Source organism: Rutidosis leptorrhynchoides, chromosome 3 (genome assembly GCF_046630445.1).
Source record: "Rutidosis leptorrhynchoides isolate AG116_Rl617_1_P2 chromosome 3, CSIRO_AGI_Rlap_v1, whole genome shotgun sequence".
In the NCBI taxonomy this organism is placed as follows: domain Eukaryota; kingdom Viridiplantae; phylum Streptophyta; class Magnoliopsida; order Asterales; family Asteraceae; genus Rutidosis; species Rutidosis leptorrhynchoides.
Window position 1 is genome coordinate 598,041,577 of NC_092335.1, and position 23,324 is coordinate 598,064,900.

Genomic DNA, 23,324 nt, shown 5'->3' on the forward strand with positions numbered 1-23,324 from the left:
TAAGCAACGAGCTAAAGATACAACACAAAAGATAGTCCACCAACGACAAAGTAAACATCGCCAAATAGCTACACCCGGAGGGTTAGCTACAACACAACAACACATTAATATAATACAATAATAATAATACACAAGGTTAACCCCTTAACCTCAATCACACGAACATTGGCCGAACAACCCGAGCCTTGTGAATTCGCACAACCCGAAATTCACTTCTCAACCATAAGATGACCGAACAACCCGAGTCATCGTGAATCCGCACTACCCGAGATCCACTACCTCAATAAGGTGACCGAAAGTCACCATGAATCCGCACTACCCGAGATTCATTTCTCATTACTAAAGCCCACGGTCACGGGATTATAAAATCCACCACATCGGGGTCATCCACAACACAACCATATCAACCCTTCGCCATTAGGGTTATAACAACCAAATCACAACCATGTGTGATAATGTGCACACAAAATGTGCACCTCGCCAAAGATGGTCAACCAAAACGCACAACCGTGCCAATTGGACTTATACACAAGTCCATCAAGTCCACCTATATGTGAAGTGAGCTCTATAATCGAGAATCACTTCACCCGACCCGCACCCATCCTACACATACATATGCACATAGGATATTATCACTCACCTTGAAGTCTTGAAGAAAGCTTCCAAGTAATCCGCAACTCGTCAATGGAAAGTACCTATTCCATTATCACAAATATCACAACACAATTAGGATGGATTTACAAACCACCCAATTCGACCCTTAGTGCAATTTCGACCCAAATGCACTTCCAAGCACAAACCGTATCCGAACTAACCAATAATCACTAACACAAGTGAGAATGGTCATAATATGCTAAATAAACCCGAACTCAAGTGTTAAACACGTGTCATACCCATTTTGACACTTAAACCCTAATTTTGACCCATAAAGGTCAAAATCTCATCCTTTACAAGTTTGACACCAAAACACATTTAACTCGGTTTAATACTTCAACTTAATCCATTTTAAGTTTATAAACCTCATTAATTCGCCAATCGGGTCATAATTACCACCAAAACCTAATTTGACCCAAAGTCACAATTAGTCACCCAAATTACCCTAAATGGGTTCCAATACTTCCATAATCACTAATCCAAGTGATTAAACTCCAAACCAAAGCCTAATCAAGGCCAAAACGTCATCCAACCCAAAACCCGTCAAGTGACAAGAATAACTAGTCACCATAAACCCATTTCATCACCTAAGTGGGTTACTCAACAAATTAACTCAAAACCCTAAATTGAATATCAAGTTAAACAAATGAAATTCGGAGTTTGAGCTTACCAGTACCACCACAACGTAGCTAGGAACGAGGAGAACAACTTTAAAACCCGAGACTTTGAACGATTCGAGCTTCTTCCTCACCAAAACCTTCAATCTCTCTCTAAGCCTCTCTCTCTCTCTCTAAGAATGGATGAAGATGATGAGTGGATGTGAATGGGATCCAAAACTGATCCAAACTAGCTCATAAGCCTCACAAATCCGGCCCCATGTGATTTTACCTTTTTACCCCTCATTAAAGCAATTAAAAATAAAGAGGGTTCTGTCAGCAGCAATCGGCGCGGCGCGCCCCAACCCTGCGCGGCGCGCAACACAGCTGAACCAGATTCCTTTGCATATTAATTCCATATAAATATTAAACGAAGCCCGATCTCATATGTCTTTTATAAACAAGTATACAAAATAAATATTCGGGTCTTACAAATGATAAGCATGTAGTTTTTGACACGAAATGATAAGCAAAACTTTTGACATGCAGACACGGTCGAAGTCCAGACCCACTAATGCATCTAAACAACTATCAGGTAGACACACTAATGCAAGACCTGGTTCGCTAAGACCACCGCTCTGATACCAACTGAAAGGACCCGTTCATACCGATTATAAACGATTCACAATAGTTGATTACATCACGAGGTATTTGACCTCTATATGATAAATTTTACAAACATTGCATTCGTTTTTAGAAGACAAACTTTCATTTCATCGAAAGTTGACAACATGCATACCATTTCATAATATATCCAACTATAATTGACTTACTAATTATCTTGATAAACTCGACGACTCGAATATAACGTCTTTTGAAATATGTCATGAATGACTCCAAGTAATATCTCTAAAATGAGCAAATGCACAGCGGAAGATTTCTTTCATACCTGAGAATAAACATGCTTTCAAGTATCAACCAAAAGGTTGGTGAGTTCATAGGTTTATCATAAACAATAAAATTCATCAATTTGATAGACCACAAGATTTAAATGTTGCATGGTACAAATGGGTCCGAATCATATACCCACCTGTAATGTATATGCGATATCTTTTAAATACAGTACACCTTTTTCGTGTACGAAATCCTTTTTCATAAATCTTAGTAACCGTACACATATCTCGTGTACAAAATATAATACACATAACCTGTGTATAAAAATCATTCTCTCGATACATAACATTCACATCAATTGGTGGCAATTATCATGTCCACATAATTCAATGGTGGCAATTATCAGGTTCACATAATTCAATGGTGGCAATTATCATGTCCACATAATTCAATGCTGGCAATTATCATGTCCACATAATTCAATAATAATCCGCAGAACTTCTGTCTGCATAATAATTCATTCGAGGAATGTTTTGCTTGTGTCTATCTCGTCAAACATTTATAAAAGCATTTCATGTATTCGCAGTTCAAAATATATTTCAAAAGCATTTAATAAAGCATTTGTAAAAACAACGCATGTATTCTCAGTCCCAAAAATGTAAAGAGTAAAAGGGAATCAAATGAACTCACTATCCAATATTTTGTAGTAAAAATATTCATACGACAAAACTGAACAATGCAGGGTTGGCCTCAGATTCACGAACCTATATCATTCATATAGGTATTAAAACATATACTTGTGATTGAATATATATATATATATATATATATATATATATATATATATATATATATATATATATATATATATATATATATATATATATATATATATATATATATATATATATATATATATATATATATATATATATATATATATATATATATATATATATATATATATATATATATATATATATTAGTTATATCCTTTTTATATTAATAACATATATATGTTTCTTATATATTCATTTTGTTAGATAAAAATATTAATTTTTATTATGTTATATGTATTAAATATATTTTTAATATATATATATATATATATATATATATATATATATATATATATATATATATATATATATATATATATTAATAATAGTAGTTATGATGATATCAAAATAATATTAATAGTGATAAAAATGATAATAATTATAATACTTGATATTACTAATAAGATACTAATGTTAATAATTCTATTAATGATAATAATAATGGTATTAATAATTATAATTGTAAAAATATTAATTTTATTGTTAATGATAGTTATGATACTGATTTCGATACTTATATAATAATAATGATTCTCATGATAATATTAATAATACTTATAAGACTAATAATAATAACAATGGTTATAATACTTATGTTTATGATAATACTAATAATAATACTTATACTACCAATAATAACAATAATAATAATGATAATACTTTCGCATATAAATAATGACTATATCCTTAAGCTTAATCATAATTATTTTATACTTGTATCCTAAGCGTATTAATAAACTTATAAGTTTTATATTCATAATCATTTTTATTATAATCAACACCATTATTGTATTTAATATACCTTAAATCATAAACTAAATTTTATTTTCTTATTTAAGTTATAATCTTAACACTTTAATAATAATAATAATAATAATAATAATAATAATAATAATAATAATAATAATAATAATAATAATAATAATAATAATCATAGAAAAATAATAATAACAATAATTTTTAATATGAAAACTACCTTTAGGATGAGCTTTTAAAAAAAAAAAAACAGCCACTGCACGGCTCGAACCCTTAACCTCACGAAAACCCGTCAACTCCTCAAACCAGCTGGGCTATTGCCCATCTTCTGAATAGTTAGAGACCCGTTTATTCATAAACCGTATTAATATTTATCCCTATTTCCCTCCCTCTTCAAACTGGAAATCGACCAGAGTTCGATACAACTACGAAATACGTTTCTTATTAAATGTTTAGGATTTATAGACGATACATAACTTATTAGAGATGGATTAAAATCAATTAAAACAGAAAAAAATAACAACGAAGCTGCAACAGGTTTTTAAGAACGCGTAATAACTTTAATTCAAAATCGAAGTTTTAAAATGTTTTAGATCTCGATTACTGAATGAAAAAGTTTTTAAATCATTATTAGAAACTATTTGATGCGTTAATTTAACTTAAATCATAACAACAACTTTGAATTTGATCAAGAACGAATGTTTGACTTTTTATTTTAAAACTTTGACTCAAAAATTCATCTTTGATTATTCAAATTAAGACTTGAAAAGTTGCAGATAGAATCACGACTAGATTTAGAACCTTTCTGCATTTTTAGTTTTTGTAATATAATTCGATTTCGCGTTTTTGGATATTATACCCAAGAACAGAGATATACGATATAAAAAAATATATTTTGATTAAATCTTCAATTTGATCCTGCTCAAAAGCAGTTGTAGTCGATTTAGAAGGTGGAGAAAAACGAATGAATTAATTACTCTTGCTGAGAACTAATTGTTTTATGGAAGTAGTAGTCGACAGGAATATATATCAGAAACAGAAAATAATAAGAATAATGTATAATAAAAATTGATCGTGACCTTCAACTGATTTTAACCTCATCTGATGGAAATCGAATTTTATTGTACTGGATTGGATAACAACTCGTAACAAATTAGGGACAGAATCCAAATCTTCCACAGTTTAGAAAGTGATTTGAAGCAGAAAGCAAAATTCTTTGTATTTATTTATATATTTAATCGTAATTATATATCTATATATATATATATATATATATATATATATATATATATATATATATATATATATATATATATATATTTGATTAAATATATGTAGTTCATAAAATTTCATTATTGATAATGTTATAAAATATTAATACTAATAATAAAACTAATAATTTATTAAAATGCTATCAAAATACAAATAATAATACTAAATATTATATTAATAATAATAATAATAATAATATCAAAATAAATTTCAATAATAATACAGATATGATAATATTACTAATTTAATAATAACTAATAATGATACTAGTTATAATAATATTAATATTATTAGTGATAATAATAACATTAATAATATAATAACACAACTCAAATTATATATATATATATATATATATATATATATATATATATATATATATATATATATATATTTTATTTTAGAAGTAATAATATTACTAATACAAATATTAATATGAATATTAACAATAATAATAATGATGAAATTAATGATAATAATATTAATATATTACTTATATTCAAACTTGTAATTTAATACAATATCATTTATTATTTATGTATTATTATATTATGTGATGACTTTTACTGAGTAGTTAATATTCATATATATATATATATATATATATATATATATATATATATATATATATATATATATATATATATATATATATATATATATATATATATATATATATATATATATAATAACAGTAATTTAATTATTCTAATTGTTATTTTACATTTTGAATTCTAATGATTCATTTATATTTTATTATACGGGAAACAATGAGAGAATGGTACAAGAATTTAAAGAAGACATGATGAAAACGTTCGAGATGAGTGACCTTGGTTTGATGCGTTATTTTCTTGGCATCGAAATTAGTCAAGAAAATGAATGCATCTTCATATGCCAAAAGAAATATACAGAAAATCTTCTAAAAAAGTTTAAACTATAGGGTTGTAAAACCGTAGCCACGCCACTAGTTGCCAATGAGAAGATGAGACAAGAAGATGGATCGGAGAAAGCGGATGCTTCAAGATTCAGAAGTCTCATTGGAAGTCTACTATATCTAACAGCAACAAGACCAGACATCATGTACGCAACGAGTCTGCTATCCAGGTACATAAAAAACCCTACACAAATACATTACGAAGCTTCTAAAAGAATACTACGATACTTGCAAGGTACCATGGACTATGGTATATGGTACAAGCACACAATAGACTCGAAGCTTCATGGATACACAGATAGCGATTGGGCCGGATCGGTAGATGACATGAGAAGTACTTCAGGATACGCATTCACACTTGGATCTGGTGTATTCTCATGGACATCAAAGAAACAAGAAACGGTGGCACAATCGTCAGCCGAAGCCGAGTACGTCGCTGCCGCTAACTCAGCTAATCAAGCGATTTGGCTAAGAAGAATTCTAAAAGACATGGGCGAGAAACAAGACGACGCTACAAAAATATTCCGTGACAACAAGTCTGCAATCGCGATGGCAAAGAATCATGTGTTTCCATGATAGAACAAAACATATTGACATCAAATATCACTTTTTGCGAGAAGTCTCCAAGAAAGATATTGAATTACAATACTGCAAGACCGAAGAGCAGATTGCAGATATTTTCACCAAAACGTTGCCAAGACCAAAGTTCGAGTTCCTACGCAACATGCTCGGAGTAACCTCGAAAAACATTAAGGAGGAGTGTTAAAATAGTAATGTTTTTCTAGAAATATCTAGATTTAATTAGTGATTAGATATTATTACTAGATATTTAAGATGTATTAGCTCTATAAATTGGTAGAAGTTACTAGAGTAATATAAATATCTAAACTAGAGTAATATAAATATCTAAAATAGCTGGAAGTTGCTAGAAAAATTGATCACCCACTTATATAGCCTATAAATAGCCAAGTGGGATCATTTTGTATGTACCAAAAACTCAAATAATACAATCCTTCCTCTACAAACGTAGGTCTTCTATCATCTTTTCTATATTCACCAATTTACAAAAACAACCCCTCAATAGTATAAACACTAAATTACTTCTAACTAAAACAAATCATCACAATTAACTAATCAAATCAAATCAAAATCTACTATAATTCTAACATGTTAATACAATCAATTTCAACAACTCTACAATCTAAAGAGATTAACATCAGAATCACACTTTTTTATGATTCGAATTTTCTCTTTCGTAATTCTTCTGGGTTTTGGGTGATTTACCTCAAATCGTACCTATCGTTGCCCTAACCGCTGTTGTAGGTGTCTTCGATGTTTGTTAATCAGGTATTGATTTGTTTAAGATTCAACACTTTTTTTAATTGATTTTAAGAAAGAATGCCCAATTGAAAACTGTAAAGAATTCTCAAGTTTCCAAATAACAGTTTTGATAGCGATACAAACAAATCGATTGGTACCATGTGGAGAAGAAGTATTGAATTTTTCTAATTAAATTACACGAGCACACAATTATTCTTGATTACCAAGAGTAAGTTTTTTTTTTTTTTTTTTTTAATTTCATTGAATTTAATTGAATGCTGCAGTTAAATTTTTAGGGTATTTTTTTACCTATTATTAACGATGAATAATAATTCTAATTTATAAATCTTAACGTTGATAGATGATGTAGGCTGGTAAGGATCACTCACCGATCGAGAAGAATTTGTCAGGGTTTTTTTTAATCGCTAATATAACTCTATATTATGTTTTCATGATACTATTGTGAATTGAAGATTAAACTAGGTATTTTTTATAAGGCTATGTTAAAACATGTTAAGTTTCATATGTTCATTCATGATGTATTGTGCATTTGTTATCATTCAGGATAGGTTACTGTATGTTCATGATCTACGTAGTTGAGATGTTAGCATCTGAACATGTCCACATCCAATCGTATATGGTAGATAAACTTGGTTAAAAAAGTAAGCAATAACTCCAAATCCCATTGTTTGTGGTAAGATGATTTCTTAGTACAGTCAATTTTAATTTTAGGCTTTTTATTTTGGTGATTAGATCAACCATTCGATTTTGTTTTCAATCGATAATTAGGTGAGTTCTTACTACATGAATGGTGTTATCAGTTGTGGACTGGAAGCGATGACACATAACTGGGATAATAATAAGATAGGTTATAGTTGATTTTTCAAATGAGTATGCATTCTGGTTAAGTTCAGACGTTCCTAGACCCAAACTCCAGTTTGTTGGTAGTTGTAGAAATGTTGTTGATTGTTATAGATTTCAAAATTTAAACAAGTTGGCTATTGGACTGCAGGTAGGAGAGGATGTGGATCTCTATAAGGATGCGGCCTACAAGTTTGTCTCACTTGACTATGTATTAGTGGTTACAAGATGGGTGGGTATGGTACTTATTTGACCAAATCAGGAATTATTTTTGTTACAATACATAAGACATACGTATACACATTTAATGTTAGTAGGTAGTCGGTGCAATTAATGTAGTTAGTTGGGACGGTGCAATTAATGTAGTTAGTTGGGTTGCATCATTTATTGGGCAGTAAGGTCTTGTATCTCGGGTCTATAAATATCCTCGTTGTATCTTGTAAATTTGTATCAATTAAGAGAGATGAAATTACAGAGAGTTTAGATGTTTGTAGATGTTAAATTACATGGTATCAGAGCGTACCTATGAGTGTTTGAGTCTGGTCTGTAAGTCACCACCACCACCATAACCACCCACTGTCGATATCACTTCTGTCTCCAAATTGAACCATTTCGAAGTCACTTTCAGATCTCACCACCCCCGCCAAACGTCCCAGAAGGTCCCGAATTGTATATCTGAAAAATACGAAAAACTTCCGGCCGCCGTAAGCCATCCCACGCGCCGCCTATCACCGCCAGTCGCCGCCCACTCGCCGGCGCGTGAGGGCGCGTGGATAACTCTCCACCGCCGGTTCTCTTTTCCGATCATCAGTCTCGTGATTCCGATCATCTGTCCGGAATATTTCTCCGATTGCTCGTGATTCTCTCTGTCGGTTTTTTTTCTTTTTGGTGATTCTCTCTTTCAGTCTGGAGGGTTCTCTCTTTCTGTCTGGATTCTCTCTTTTTGGTGAATATCTCTCTTAATATATTCCACTACTAAGTGTGTACGGTTTATATCCACTACTCAGTGGAAATAGATATTTATTTATTTACCAAATAGCTTAAAGTATATTTATCAGTATTTTTTAATATTTATTTTAAGCTATATTTTAATTTAATTTTATTTCAGAAAAAAAAAAATGTGCGATGAAAAGAAAATAGATGGTAATTTAAGCGAGACTATTCCTATTGCAGCCCGTTTGACCGACAATAAACTTAATGGGTCTAACTTCTTTGAATGGAGTAAGACAATCCGTGTATATCTTGGGAGCATGGGAAAAGCTTCTCATCTTACTTCCGAACCTCCTAAAGATGATACACGGGATCTGTGGCTACAAAATGACGTCAGACTCTTTCTTCAAATTATGAATTCCATTGAATCTTCGGTTACTTCGTTGGTAAATCATTGTGAGTATGTAAAAGAGCTTATGGAGTATCTCGATTTTCTATATTCTGGAAAGAGCAATATATCTAGAATATTTAATGTGTGCAAATCTTTTCATCGCGGTGAACAACACGATCTGTAACGACCCGACTTTTTCGACTTGCTTTTGTGCCTTGTGTTTTTGCGAAACTGCGTATTTGCGCCTACTGTGCTATTTTATACTCTGAAATCTTACTACACGTGGATTACTTTCGTTTATATGTTAAAACGTGCCTTAGAGTACGTAGGATACTTAACTTGATCACCGGAAGCCTTTATGACCGTTAGTGTCACTTGATGTTTCGAATACACCGCGAACTACGCATACGTTTAACTTTTATCTTAATCAGAATATTATGACTACGAAATCTTAATTATTATTTTATAATAATAATTACTTGAGTTTATGGATGCTTAATTACGCGTAGTAATTTACTTATGCTTACTAGTTAGTCTTGTTGGACTTTCTACCTTGTTGGGCCTTAGCACACCCTACACTAGTTAGTGGACTATTTAATTAGCCCAATTATTATTAGCTAGTGACCCATTAATATGTAAGACAAATGCACATTTATTAGAGGGAACATACTAGCATTTATGTCAAGTATTATCCTTAATGTTGCATGAGATCCCAACATAAGCACCAACTTTAGACAACCATTAACCAAAAAGTAAACTTTTGTCCCCCCTTGTCCCCTCCAATTCCAACGGCCATAAGGCCCTCCATTTTACATAGACCGATTCTATTCTTCTTCCATGCATAACTGGATTGCCAACCACCTTTACTCTCTTGAATACGGACACATCTTCTGGTCCAAAGAGCACATAGCTCCCTTCTGCTGTCAATTGTGGTACTGACAGTAAATTCTTCTTTAGGCCAGGGACAAGATACACCTTCTCGAGTTGGAGCTTATGAGAGTCGCCTTCATTTGAAATTATTGTCTTTCCAATGTGAGAAATCGACAACCTTGAATTGTTGGCTGTTAACACGACTCTCTTTCCTTTGTAATCCTCCATTTCTTGCAGCTTCATCCCATCGCTGGTCATATGATTTGAGCACCCAGAATCAATGATCCAATCATCTTTGTAGTTTATTTTTGACTTTAAGGTTGCTGCAAGAGCTTGATCATCCATGTCAGCTTCAACGGAGAGTCCTGCTTCTGCATCCCAAGTTTCCTCATTAATGGATGCTTCGAATGTGACCTCTTTCTTCTCATCTCTTGCGTCGGCCACATTTCCTTCGAAAGTTCGCCTTCTGGGGAATCTACAATCTCGAGCAAAATGACCCTTCTTGCCACAATTGAAGCATTCACCATTCTTTCTCTTATCATTTTTCCCGTATTGTTGGCGATGATCTCTTCTTCCTTGTTGAGCTCCCCCTGAAACGTTGCCTTTTGATTTTGGGTGACCCTTCCACCCATATGTCTTACTTTCTTTCATCGCCTTTTGTCTTCGAGATGTTGCTTTCTTCTTATTGGTGAAGAGTGCATCTTCTCCGTCTTTTATCGTTATTTCATTCATCTGCTTGGCTAATGCCTCTTGATTAGCCAATAAATTCTCCAGCTCGATTAATGATGGTTGAGTAGGTCATCCTCTCACAGCGGCTATAAATCCATTATACTCGGATCTTAAGCCATGGATGATAATTCTCTTCATCCTTGCATCACTCACTTTCTCTTCAGGAGCAAGTTGAGATATCTCACGACAAATAGATTTCACATTGGTGAAATATTGAGAAATAGATAGACTTCCTTGTGAGATACCCGCAAGCTCATTTTCCAAGAGCTGGAGGCGTGCTTCATTCTTCTTTGAAAATAATTTTTCAAAAGTTTCCCAAGCTGCCTTTGGTGTTTTCTCGTCACGGATGTGCTCCAATAGTTCCTCCTCGATTGTAGTCTTCAATATAAATAAAGCCTTCCCGGCCTTGATGTTCCATTTTCTCAAGGCTTCGGCATTTTCTTTCGGTAGAGGCGTTGTGTCACTGCCAGCAACTATTTCCCATAAATCCTGTCCTTGTAGGTAGGATTCTATGCAAGTCCGCCAATAACCATAGTTGTGGTTATTGAGACTCTTGATTCCACTGCTCGTACTTGCAAGATCTGCCATCATGACGTCCAATGTCTAATAAGCTTGATCCCAGACCGATGAGCTTTCACAGTTCCTAACTGTGCTCCGATAGAATCTCCCTTAGAGCCTTGGTGAAAACAAGGCGATGTAAACGTCCAACGTTTTACGATGATTTCCTCCACTAGAGATGGTCCCGAACGATCCGCTCTGATACCAATTGTTGGAAGCTTTGACGAGCCCAACACACCCACTATAGAGGACCTAGGTTATACTCACTCACTAGACCAACACTTTAACGTTGGTTAGCCTTTAATTTTATAAATCCTTAGTGCACAATAATATTTAGGCGACAGTGTCGACCATATATCGTTCAGGCGGTATAACCGACCATATATCGTTCAGGCGGTATAACCGACCATATAATAGATACAACACAAGTGCACTAAGAACTTAAACACAAACTGAGGCTTAAATGGGAAACTTAACGAATAACACTTTTATTAATACAAAGAAACAATTACAATATTATGAACTAACTCGCACACTTCTTTTACTTCTTCACCTTACTTCTTCTCTACTTCACATTTTCACTTCTTATTTCACTCTCACAACTTACAAATGAACTCCTCACCCCTATTTATACTACTCCATGGAAACTTCTACACACTAGATATTTTCATGGATAAATATTTAGATATTTCTTTCACTTATAAATATCTAAATTATCTAGAATTTTCTTTTATATTATAATATCTAGATATTTTCTTATACATATTAATATCTAGATATTTTACATATACACATCTATTAATTCCATATTATTTTATAATATCAAATTTGCATTGCATTTTAACAGACATTGCAACGCGTCCTGTTGTAATAGACTTCATGAATCAAATTGGGCAGGTATTTTTTATTCTTTATGCATTGAAATTGAATTTTTTTTTTAGATATCGACGCATGCCAGTGGTATAAAGTGTCTTAAGTACTGCTGAAAGTAGGAGTGTCAAATTGGACGGGTCGTGTTGTTTGTATAATGGTGGCGTTTCATTTTGTATCCTCATCTTCCAGTATCATTTTTCATTTACTGATTCGATTTGATATACTCAATCATTTGTAAACCAAGGTACTATCCTCACTTATTATAACTATTTTTATCCTGACGTGCAACACACGCGATCCATAAGGAACATAATTTTGTAGTATATAAGTATGGAAAATTTCGAAATCGAAGAGAGTTTGTTTGCTCTTGGTGAACCGAAGGTAAATATAGGTTACACTTTTTTAATTTTTTAATGTAATGTAATTATTTTTAAAAAAATGATAGTCAAATTTATGTATTTAAATGTATGTATGCATCGTTTTCGTTAGTTGTTATTTGTGTATTATAAGACCAACTATTAATAGATATTAATGAGGTCAGTATTTATAAAGTTAGAGCAATGTGTTGTGATCAATCACTAGTTATTAATGCATCTAACGAATACTCCATACGGGCAGTAACCTATGGGCCCGGCCAACAATCAGAGTCGTAGCCCATTCGTGTAATTATGTTTGTTATGAGTCTGTACATCTTAAGACTGACAATGTGGTACAATTGTAGCTACATGGAGAAATGTGCAAAACGCTTGCGTTGATTGTTGTCAAAGTCTTGAGCGTTTTTCCTAGGCTAGAAATCGCTCGTCAACATAGCACTTTAGGGATTCAGGCATTATGTTCTTTGCATATAGCAATGTTGAAAGCAAAGATGGTTCTTCAATATTGTGCTGAATGTAGCAAAATTTACTTGGTACATTTCTATATCATTTTACAGATCCAATGATTTTAAGATTTAATATTCTGATGGTTAAGTAACGTTTCTATATAATATTTATGTCTATGTGGGTGTTTTTAAAGTTTTGCAGGCTATAGCGGGGGAGACTCGGTTGTCTTGACAATTGAGACGGCAAGATCAGCTCTCGAAGATAGCCTTAAAAGGGTTGAAGATATAGTTCCGCAAACTATGGGATGTCGGGTATTTATAAGAAAAGCTTCTGCCAAACCTTTTTATTGTAGGTTGCAAAATAGGCTGGTTAGCGGGTGAAGTGTGTGGGGTTTTTTTTTTTTTTTTTTTTTTTTTTTGTGTTTTTTTTCTTACGGGTTCAAATAGGCTGGTTGAAGCACTACAGTCAAGAAGTTTATATATCAGGTTAAGGATTACTTGCTGTTGCTAGTGGTTCTATAGCTTATATATCTCAATTCTCTATTATAATAAGCTTCAACACAAGTATAGTTTGGTTGATAGTTTGACCCCTAAAAGTCAAATGGTTAAGTGTATGGTCATGGATTTGAATGTTAAATATGGGAAGAATTGGTTGCTGCCTTTTAGTTATGTCAAAGTAAAAAGAAATATTGAAGATTGAATGTCCTACACATGTGATGCTATGCACTTAAAGGTCCATTTTTGTTTAATGTATCACCATATGGTTAGATATAGATATTATTGGGATAGGTTTTATGTTTTTGGTTGTAGCCTTTTTGGTTGTAGTCATGCTTTGTATGGTTTTTGGTTTTGGGATGTGCACTAACACTCCTTAGTCTTTTAATTTGGTCATTTGTAAAAGGCCATTAGAGTTTTCATTGTATTAGTGTTTTTGGGGGTTCACTAAAAACCCCGCCTAGGGTATATGCTACCATTTTTTTTATTTGTTGTAGGACACTATTTTAGCCGACGTGGTGAAAAAGTACAATGGGAGCAACTGGAAAAAATTAGGTTAGTTTGAATTCATATTATTATAACTTTAATTCTTATATTTCATTTTTAACTCATTCTAAAGGAGGTTTTCCGTTTTAGGCTGCACAATTTTTGTAGTTTTCATCTTATGTTGATGTTATTTATTTTATGTGAAGCTTTATCTGTATCAGGAGGATGACGGTATAAAGGAGTTGGTTGAAAAACATGGCTGTAAGAAATGGTCATTTATTGGCTTATTGCAATAGCATTTACTTAGGCAAATTGGAAACAATGCTGGGAAACAGAGGAAGATTCTGTTAAATTCTGTTCAGAGGTTTTTTTTTATGCATCTGATGTTTAAGTATCAACTTTTTTACAACAAAGAGTCAATACCTCAATTTTGGAAGTTTGAAGCTTTAACAATACAATTTAATTAAGCTTTAAGATTTAAGATTTCTATTAAATTGACCCGTTAATTGATATAATATGTACGTTTCTAATTTGTTTGATTAAGAGTTGACGTGCCGAAGACGGTAATCCACAACGATCAAACATAGATAAGTAGCTTCTTGGTCAAATTGAATTCTGTTTTTTTGGTTGCTTTCTATTTAGCATACATATTTATATTAGTGTTAGTATTTGCTAATTTGGTCTGTAACTGTTCTATTGCTCTCCAGTAGATGCTTGAAGTATTATTTGGGTTTATAATTTATGAGATTCATTAATGTTTGTAAACTGCTGATTGCATTTGAAAGTCAGAATTGTATAATAAATGCTTGCCGTTTGATAGAATATTTACCCTTTGAAGTTCATTAACTTGACATCTTACATGAGTTATATATTTTAACTGCAAATTACATGTTGGCCATTATTTGCAGTGCTAATCAAGTCTAACAATTGTTGTTGATATTGCAGTTATACCACTGAATTTCAAAAAAGAAGGCTGCAACGTTGTCACACATATGGGTTCGGTCAACATTTATAACTCAGTTATACCACTGAATTGCAGTTATATTTGTATTTCAAAAAAACGTTTACATAAATAACATTGGTATTTTTTTCACTAACGATGTTTATGAAAAATGCGTTATAATATATTGTAAGTTTTTGATTACATTTTTTAATTCAACTGTGCAATGCACGGGCTATTGAGCTAGTAATATTTCAAACCTAAACAAATCTACAGATTTGATACTCAGGTACATATTATATATAATTGTGAGTCAATACCTGTTGTTTAAGGTTGTGAACTACTGCATATTATATTCACGTACTCGTACTCTTGAAGAAACTTCCATGCCACTGTAGTTACTCACCAAATTTCTATGTGAGGAGCAGTTTGTTTCTTTGAAGCAGAAGAAGGCATTTCAAAATGTAAATAAAAGTACAAGGAAAACCAAATAAAAGTCAACAAATATACGTAACAAAGAATTGCATAATATGCGTAAATGATAGTACTATAAATTTAAAAACTTTAAATGGATGGCTAGATTATAGGGGTACTGATTGTAATTTACTTAAATCAATGGTTGAAAATTAATCTTAAATTAAATAATTGCTCTATTTTTTTAACGGCGATTTTTTTGACATCAGTAGATCATTTATTTCAACGACCTTCATCAGTTGCACGTAACACACACGTTCGGGCGGAAATCCGAACCCGATCGACAACAACTTGATTGAAAAGGAGGTTTTTTAGTTGTGTACATATACAATTCAAGACATTGCACTCGATTTTCTTCCACTGTATAGACCAAGAACTTTACCCATTAAGGCGTTAATTATATTAAAATAAATTGTATGCTTTTTAAAAAGAATTTACAAAAAAATTGTTGTTAAGAAAAACTGTAATTAAACGGGGCTCCGTCTTATTCAGACAGCCTAAGTAAAGGCCGCATATACTCTACAAGGGTGCGGTGCCGGGACAGGTAAGTAACCCTACACTCAGAATCACCCATTGCTTAAAGACACCAGTGACATTCTTAATTGGAACCGGACCAATTAAGGAGGACAAACAAAGTCTAAGTGTGGGATACTTGATATCGCGTAAAAAGTCATGTTTTTACTAACGATATCTACTCATATTCTACATGTATTTAAGAAAAATAGTTCATTAAACGCACTAATCCACTAAGTTTTGCTAAAAAGGACTTTAAAAGCTCACATTGAGGAAAAGTTGTAAAAAGAGCTAAAATTTGGGTTTTCTAGCCCTAATTTCAAGAACTGACCTAGAAGACCACCACAAGAGCTCAAGATCACCAATCAGAGTTGCCAGAACTTATTCAAGACATGTATATGAAGATATATCAAGAACCTAGAAGCTCATCTGATTCATCTACAGAGATCAAGAGGTTTCAAGACTTACACACACTAAAAATACACACAAAGCCCTAATCACACAATACTTCGTATACAAACATCCAGATGTGATTCAGGGGATTGTGTGTGTCTATTACAAGTCTAAGGAACCCCAAGAAAGTGCATCTGCTGAATTTCAAGCCAAAACGTATATTAGTGCTTAAAACGACAGACTATCAGAAACCCGTATACGACAAACACGGAGTGAAAGATCACAACTAGCGACTCAGTTACACCAACTGGAGACCCAATTGGTGCAACTGGCGACCCATTTACACAACTGGCGACCTAGTTACACAATTGGCGATTCAGTTAGTGTAAACTAGCGACCCAGTTACACAAATGGCGACCCAGTTACAATAACTGGCTACCCGGTTACAAGAACTCGTGACCCGGAAGTTGAACCTGGCGACCCGGAAGTTGAATCTGGCAACCCCGATGTTGAAACTGACGACCCAGATGTTGAAACTGGAGACCCAGGGGGTTAGCAGCTAGCGACCTAGGTTAGCTAACTGGCGACTCGTGGTTAACAACTGACGACCCGAGATTAGAATTGGCGACCCGACTCTCCTATAAATAGAGGCTTCAGACGCTCATTTCAATTCGTTTTGAAAACTCGGAGCTCTCTCTCGTTCTGAGTTTTCACCCTTCTTTCTCTCTCACAACACAATTCTGCAAGCTTATGCTAGTTTAGTATAAATTAGTTTGGGTCTTGTAAGAGTTGGAGCTGGGTCTATACTTCTTTGAGCAAGAGTTGAAGCTGGGTCTTATATAATATTTGTCTATGAATAATACATAAGTGAATCAGTGATAGAAAGCATTGCAAGGATCGTCTATAATCACTTGTAAGCTATTTTATTACTAGGTTTATTACATATTACGTTACTATGTCTTTATAATTATATAATTATTATATGTGTTGTTATAATAGTTATTAATATATATTGCTATCGTAATATCTATAAACATTATCCTGTAATATTCTCTGCGTAAAGCTGTTGAATATTTTATATATATATATATATATATATATATATATATATATATATATATATATATATATACATATATATATATATACATATATATATATATATATATATATACATATATATATATATATATAATATTATATATATCAAATACTAAAATCATTAATATATTTTTTAAAGTACGAACTATAAACTTAATAAAACTATCGGAAACTATCTTATATACTTAACGTTAATCAACTAAATTCTGGCACACGATTACCCTTTCCAACTGTTTGTGTGGTTAACGGTTTACAGAAACTTAAAACGTCAAAATCTTCATAAACTCGTTAATTATCTTGGTTAACATCTTCGGTGAAATTGAAGTAATTATATTTATAATAATTACGGAAGGACCTGACTGGCCGTAGTGGTTGAGTCAAATAGCTTGATTGAAAATGAGGTTTTTTAGTTGTGTACATATATATATAGTTCCAGACATTGAACTCGATTTTCTTCCACCGTCTAGACCAAAAACTTTACCCATTAAGGCGTTAATTATATTAAAATAGTTCGTATGTTTTCTAAAAGAATTTACTAAACTATTGTTGTTAAGAAAAACTGTAATTAAACGGGGCTCCGTCTTATTCGGATAACCCAAGTAAAGGCCGATTGTACTTTATAAGGGTGCGGTGTCTAGTACAGGTAAGTAACCCTACAGTCAGAATCACCCTTGGCTTAAAGACACCAATGACATCATTAATTGGAACCGGACCAATTAAGGAGGGCTTAAAGTTCACAACACGTTTTAATAAATAGAATCATCTCTGATTGTATCAAAGGTTAACTTATAAAAGATATACACTATAAAAGTTTAATAGATATACCTATCATTAGCTATATATATATATATATATATATATATATATATATATATATATATATATATATATATATATATATATATATATATATATATATATATATATAAGTATTAGTTATATGCGTAGGATATACCTATCATTAGCTATATACATATACATATATATATATATATATATATATATATATATATATATATATATATATATATATATATATATATATATATATATAAGTATTAGTTATATGCGTAGGATACAAATTAGACAAACGCAACACAAAAACATTTAAAATATATTATAATCATAAACACATAAAGTACTCACAAAAATATAATAAAATATTAACTTGTATCTAATAACAAAACCTACGTTATCTATCCTTACGTAACTGTGAGTACAAGCCAAGACCCTAGCAATTATAAATATTAATACCTCTGATGTACTCGTGCAACAGGTCTCGCTCTCTGAAAAGCTAAAAGGTCCAGCTCTTCAAACGACTACAGAGGCGCAACCAGGACCGACCGGCGCGAGTAAAATCCAGGAGACCGTCTAGTTTACCCCACCATCCATCCATTCAACCATTTCGGGAGAAAAAAGACGATCGCCGGAGCAACATCGGTAATTTTTGATAGACGATGACTTAATGATCAGAAAGATCAATAAGATGAATGATTTTGAAGGTGTATTTTAGAGGCCTATATCTTTACAAATTTGTTTGATATCTAATTTTGATTTAATTTTTAGTATTTCATTTGGATTTAATTTTGGGGAATAAGTTGAAAAAAAATTAGAGAATTGGGTTAGGGTTCGTTCTAGAGAAGAAAGAACAAGGAAGAGGACGAATATGGATTACAAGTAAAAAGTCACGTTTTTATTTCAGTTATTTCTCCTATTTAAACCAAAAAAAAAAAAAAAAATTTGTCCTAATATAAGTTTTATTATTTCATTTTGAAGATCTTGTAAAAGCGAAGATGATGGCGCAAGAATCGAAGAAAACAGAATTATAACAAAGAAACCAAAGCTAAAACAGTGAATGGTCGAGAAATGCACCCGTAGACATACCCGGATCCGGATCTGCCCCTTTTCGAGATCTGGCACCCCCACGGCCCCACATGAACCCAGATTCAAATCCGGTCAGATCAATGTACACACCACCAGGATCCGGTACCCCTTATAGAGTTAGGGTACCCGAAGCCGGCCAAGACCAAAAATCCAAAGCCCAGATTTACCTGGATTCGGCCATCACGACTCTTGTGCTCCCACACATCCAATATCCTATCCGATAGTACAATATTTTAGTGCAAAGATTTGATAAGTTTATCAATAAAAAAGCGTTTAATATTAATATAAATACTTAATATAAAATCACCACATATAAATAGTAAATAAACTTGAGATGCATGTATATAAACACATGCCACTTTTAAAGCATTTCAAAACACGAGCTTTTGACTCCCCTACTTACTAGCTACAAAACGGGGGTAAGACATCCAACCCATCAAGATATTTCTCAAGATATTTGCGTGTAACAATGAATTCCACTGAACTAGCTTCGAACTGTTGTAGTTTCTTCACTTCTCCTTCCATAACTTGTAGGGCTTGAGATGACATTTTTTCCTTGTTTGCATAGATTCTAACCCAAAATTTATCTGCAACAAAAACAAACTTATTTTTCCAAGAATTACATGCATCGAACGCCGGGTTTTAAAAATAGGTTTAAATAGCGATCTTCCTAAATGGATAATATGAACCGGTCAACGAGTATAAATAGGTAAAAAGTCGGATTTAGTCCGGTCAAAAGTCAGATTAAGTCCGGTTAAAAGTCAGATTTATTCAATCATAGTTGGAATGAGTCAAATTAAACAATCTCCAAATTAGCCGATTAATCCCTGCAAGACCCCGACCGATTAATCCCCTATTAGTGATTTTTACAACCTTACATTCACATCTAATGAAAGTGAACATGAAAGTTACCAATGAGTGCCGTTTTGTCGTCTATTTTAAGCCCTAATTCCTGCAACAAGATGAGATGCATCATTAAATATTCCGACAGGTTTATAGTCTGAGGAATTTGAAAGATGGGGCAAACACAAATTACTGTCCTGTTCGGAGCTTACTTTCTCCTCGGTAGATGTTGCTATGACTTCCTAAACAAAACCAAGAACAACATTAAACCGATTTAAAGAACTATTTTAATTTTATTTCTATATATGCATGTAATAAGAAGTCATCAGAACTTGCCTGAATCTTATGTATCTCCATTTGGTTCTTCAATAGTCCCAGACTTAGTCTCAACCGTTTGTACACCTATATTGACAATTGTGTAGATACTTTTAATCAGTAAACACCCAGACAACCTTTAAGGAATATTGAATGTTACATACATCTGACTCTTCAAGCACTTGTTGACATTGTCGTTTGTCGGAATAAGATATTGCAGCAGCAAAGTCTGCTAATCTTGGAGAATTGAAATCACCAATATGCTGTAAAAAATATAAAAAAATCCAACCAATATATGAACAAAGAGAAAAGTTGGAACCGTAAATTGGTTAATCTTCTCAATAAGCTAGGTATACGATAAAAGCAGATGCAAATATAAAAGTGTTTTATCTAAGAACAAATTATCTGACCACTGAACACACACATAACATATACTAGTCAAACTTCTTAAATTTGTTATGGAATTAAACTCGGTCTCTAACCATTTACTTCGAATTATAGAAGGCTCAAAATCTGTTACTTTTTGTTTGAGATCTTCCGGAAGTTAGGCAAGCATAAGCATCTACAAATTTATGCTTAAATGATACGCCTACTTTATACACAGGGTCAATGAGCACAACATTTTGGGTTAACAACGATTTTCAAATACTACTCGCAACATAATACAACCCATACTTAACATTTATACGAATGTAATTAACCTTATTGTAAGTTTCAATGTCGCCCGTCCAAAGAGTTCTTGTCTTCATAACATCTCTAAGGGTTGATAAGACCTCAAAAGATGTTGCCTTAATCACATCATCATACTTGTCGTCTAATGTATTCTGAAATACAAAGAGATTTATATAAAAATAAAACCCTACGAGTGATATTGATGAAAAACATTATCTATCATATTTCCTACTTATTACATCTCCGCAAATTTTAGGATACAAGTAGATAAAACCTTGAGTTGATCCACATGGGCATAACGGGGATCTTCAGAGGCCTGTTTAAAATGCAATAGTTACAGTCTAACTTAAAAATAAAAAACGGAGCAAATTCATCTTCAAATCGAGTGATTTGATATGATCAACTTACTTATATGTATGTGTGGGTGTCTGTAGGACCTGTGTGTAAGATATAACATATAACTATATGGCTAAATTTATGTGAGCCATATAACTATGGCTAAATTTGTTTGTGTGTGTGTGTGCGTGTTTTAACACCTAATTTGTATAACATATGTATATAAAGAAACTATTCACTCACCAGCCGCCTGTGACCAGTAAGAACAACCTGATCTCCTTGAATACGTGTAATCTACTTAAAAGGATCAAAGACTTATCACCGATAATACATACAGAGTAATAAATACAAGTTTACCACGACTAATTAACAATATTCGCATCACACATACCCGGGCCAGTGTACCTATTTCATGGAGACGGTTTGATAAACCTTCGCCCTTACGCTCATATATATCTGAGCTGGTCACCTTAGATCTTGGGTCATCTTTTACAAGGAAGGCACCAACATAAGGAGACTGTTGCTTTTGTTTTTCAACCATTGCAGCTAGTAATTTAGAATCCTATAAGATATAAGTAGAAGTTAGAAGAACACGTTATTAACTAAACCCTAAACCCTACAAGTTTATGTTAAATGTAAGGTAAAAAGTTCAGATGGCAAAACTTAAGTTGTAAACAAAACATGTTGATGTATACGATAAATCAATATAGAAAAAGTTACAATCCATATGGAACTCTAATTTATGCTGAATTGCAAGAAAATCATAATATTTCAGTAAAAAGATTAAAATACATAAATACAGCAAATGCATGCAAAATATCATTTAAATCTTTGCGATTAGGTCCAGTTACAAACTTATGGTTCTTTAGAGACTATAAATAAACTCTAAGAAGATAACAAAAGCCTGTATTGAATCACAATCAGAAACAGTACCTTGACATATATAGGGATACAACATCCTGGAAATAATGGTCTATGTGGTAATGGCAATGCTAAAACCTGCAAATTTTAGAGATATATTACACAAAAAATAGTATCTTAAATCAACATCAAGTACCAAGTAAATTAAGAAATACAGTAGTATAAGTACAACCTTGGTAAAAACGCGTGGCTTTCTTAACCGCGGAAGCACACTCCGAACCCGATCCATCACTAGAATCCGAACAAAAAAACAAATTAAGACTGTAAAACCTAGAACAGAACGAAGCACTCTCCCACGGGGTGAATAGATGTAAAATTGGCTTTTTTTTGTTAACCCTACATCAGGGTTTATGAAGTACAAGTACTACGCTCTATTCTCGATGTTAGCATATTCTCGAGTTTTCTTTAGACCCTTATTAGTGGGCGTGATAAAAAAAAAAAACCCATCACGTTCCCATCACGTCACCATGGGGCATGATGGAGGGAAAAAAAAAATTAGGCGTGATTAGTCCATCACATAAGGGTGATGGTGTTCTCCATCAATCAGAATTTTTTTTCTTTTTATTTTACAAATACCCTATTTATTATACAAAAGTGTGACCAAATACCCCATCACATAACCATCACCTTATCCCACTACAAACTCCATCACAC

At 32.7% G+C, this 23,324-nt stretch overlaps 1 protein-coding gene across 1 annotated transcript; it reads right to left on the minus strand.

Moving 5' to 3' along the window:
- Positions 1-19,985: 19,985 nt before the first annotated feature.
- Positions 19,986-22,899, minus strand: LOC139902190 (lon protease homolog 1, mitochondrial-like). The gene is made up of 12 exons (XM_071884842.1): positions 22,843-22,899; positions 22,683-22,748; positions 22,141-22,311; positions 21,993-22,043; positions 21,822-21,850; positions 21,675-21,729; positions 21,443-21,565; positions 20,906-21,004; positions 20,763-20,828; positions 20,639-20,668; positions 20,496-20,535; positions 19,986-20,170 (listed from the first exon to the last, which is right to left on the minus strand). The coding sequence occupies exons 1-12, from the start codon at positions 22,897-22,899 to the stop codon at positions 19,986-19,988; spliced, it is 972 nt and encodes a 323-aa protein (XP_071740943.1).
- Positions 22,900-23,324: the final 425 nt, after the last annotated feature.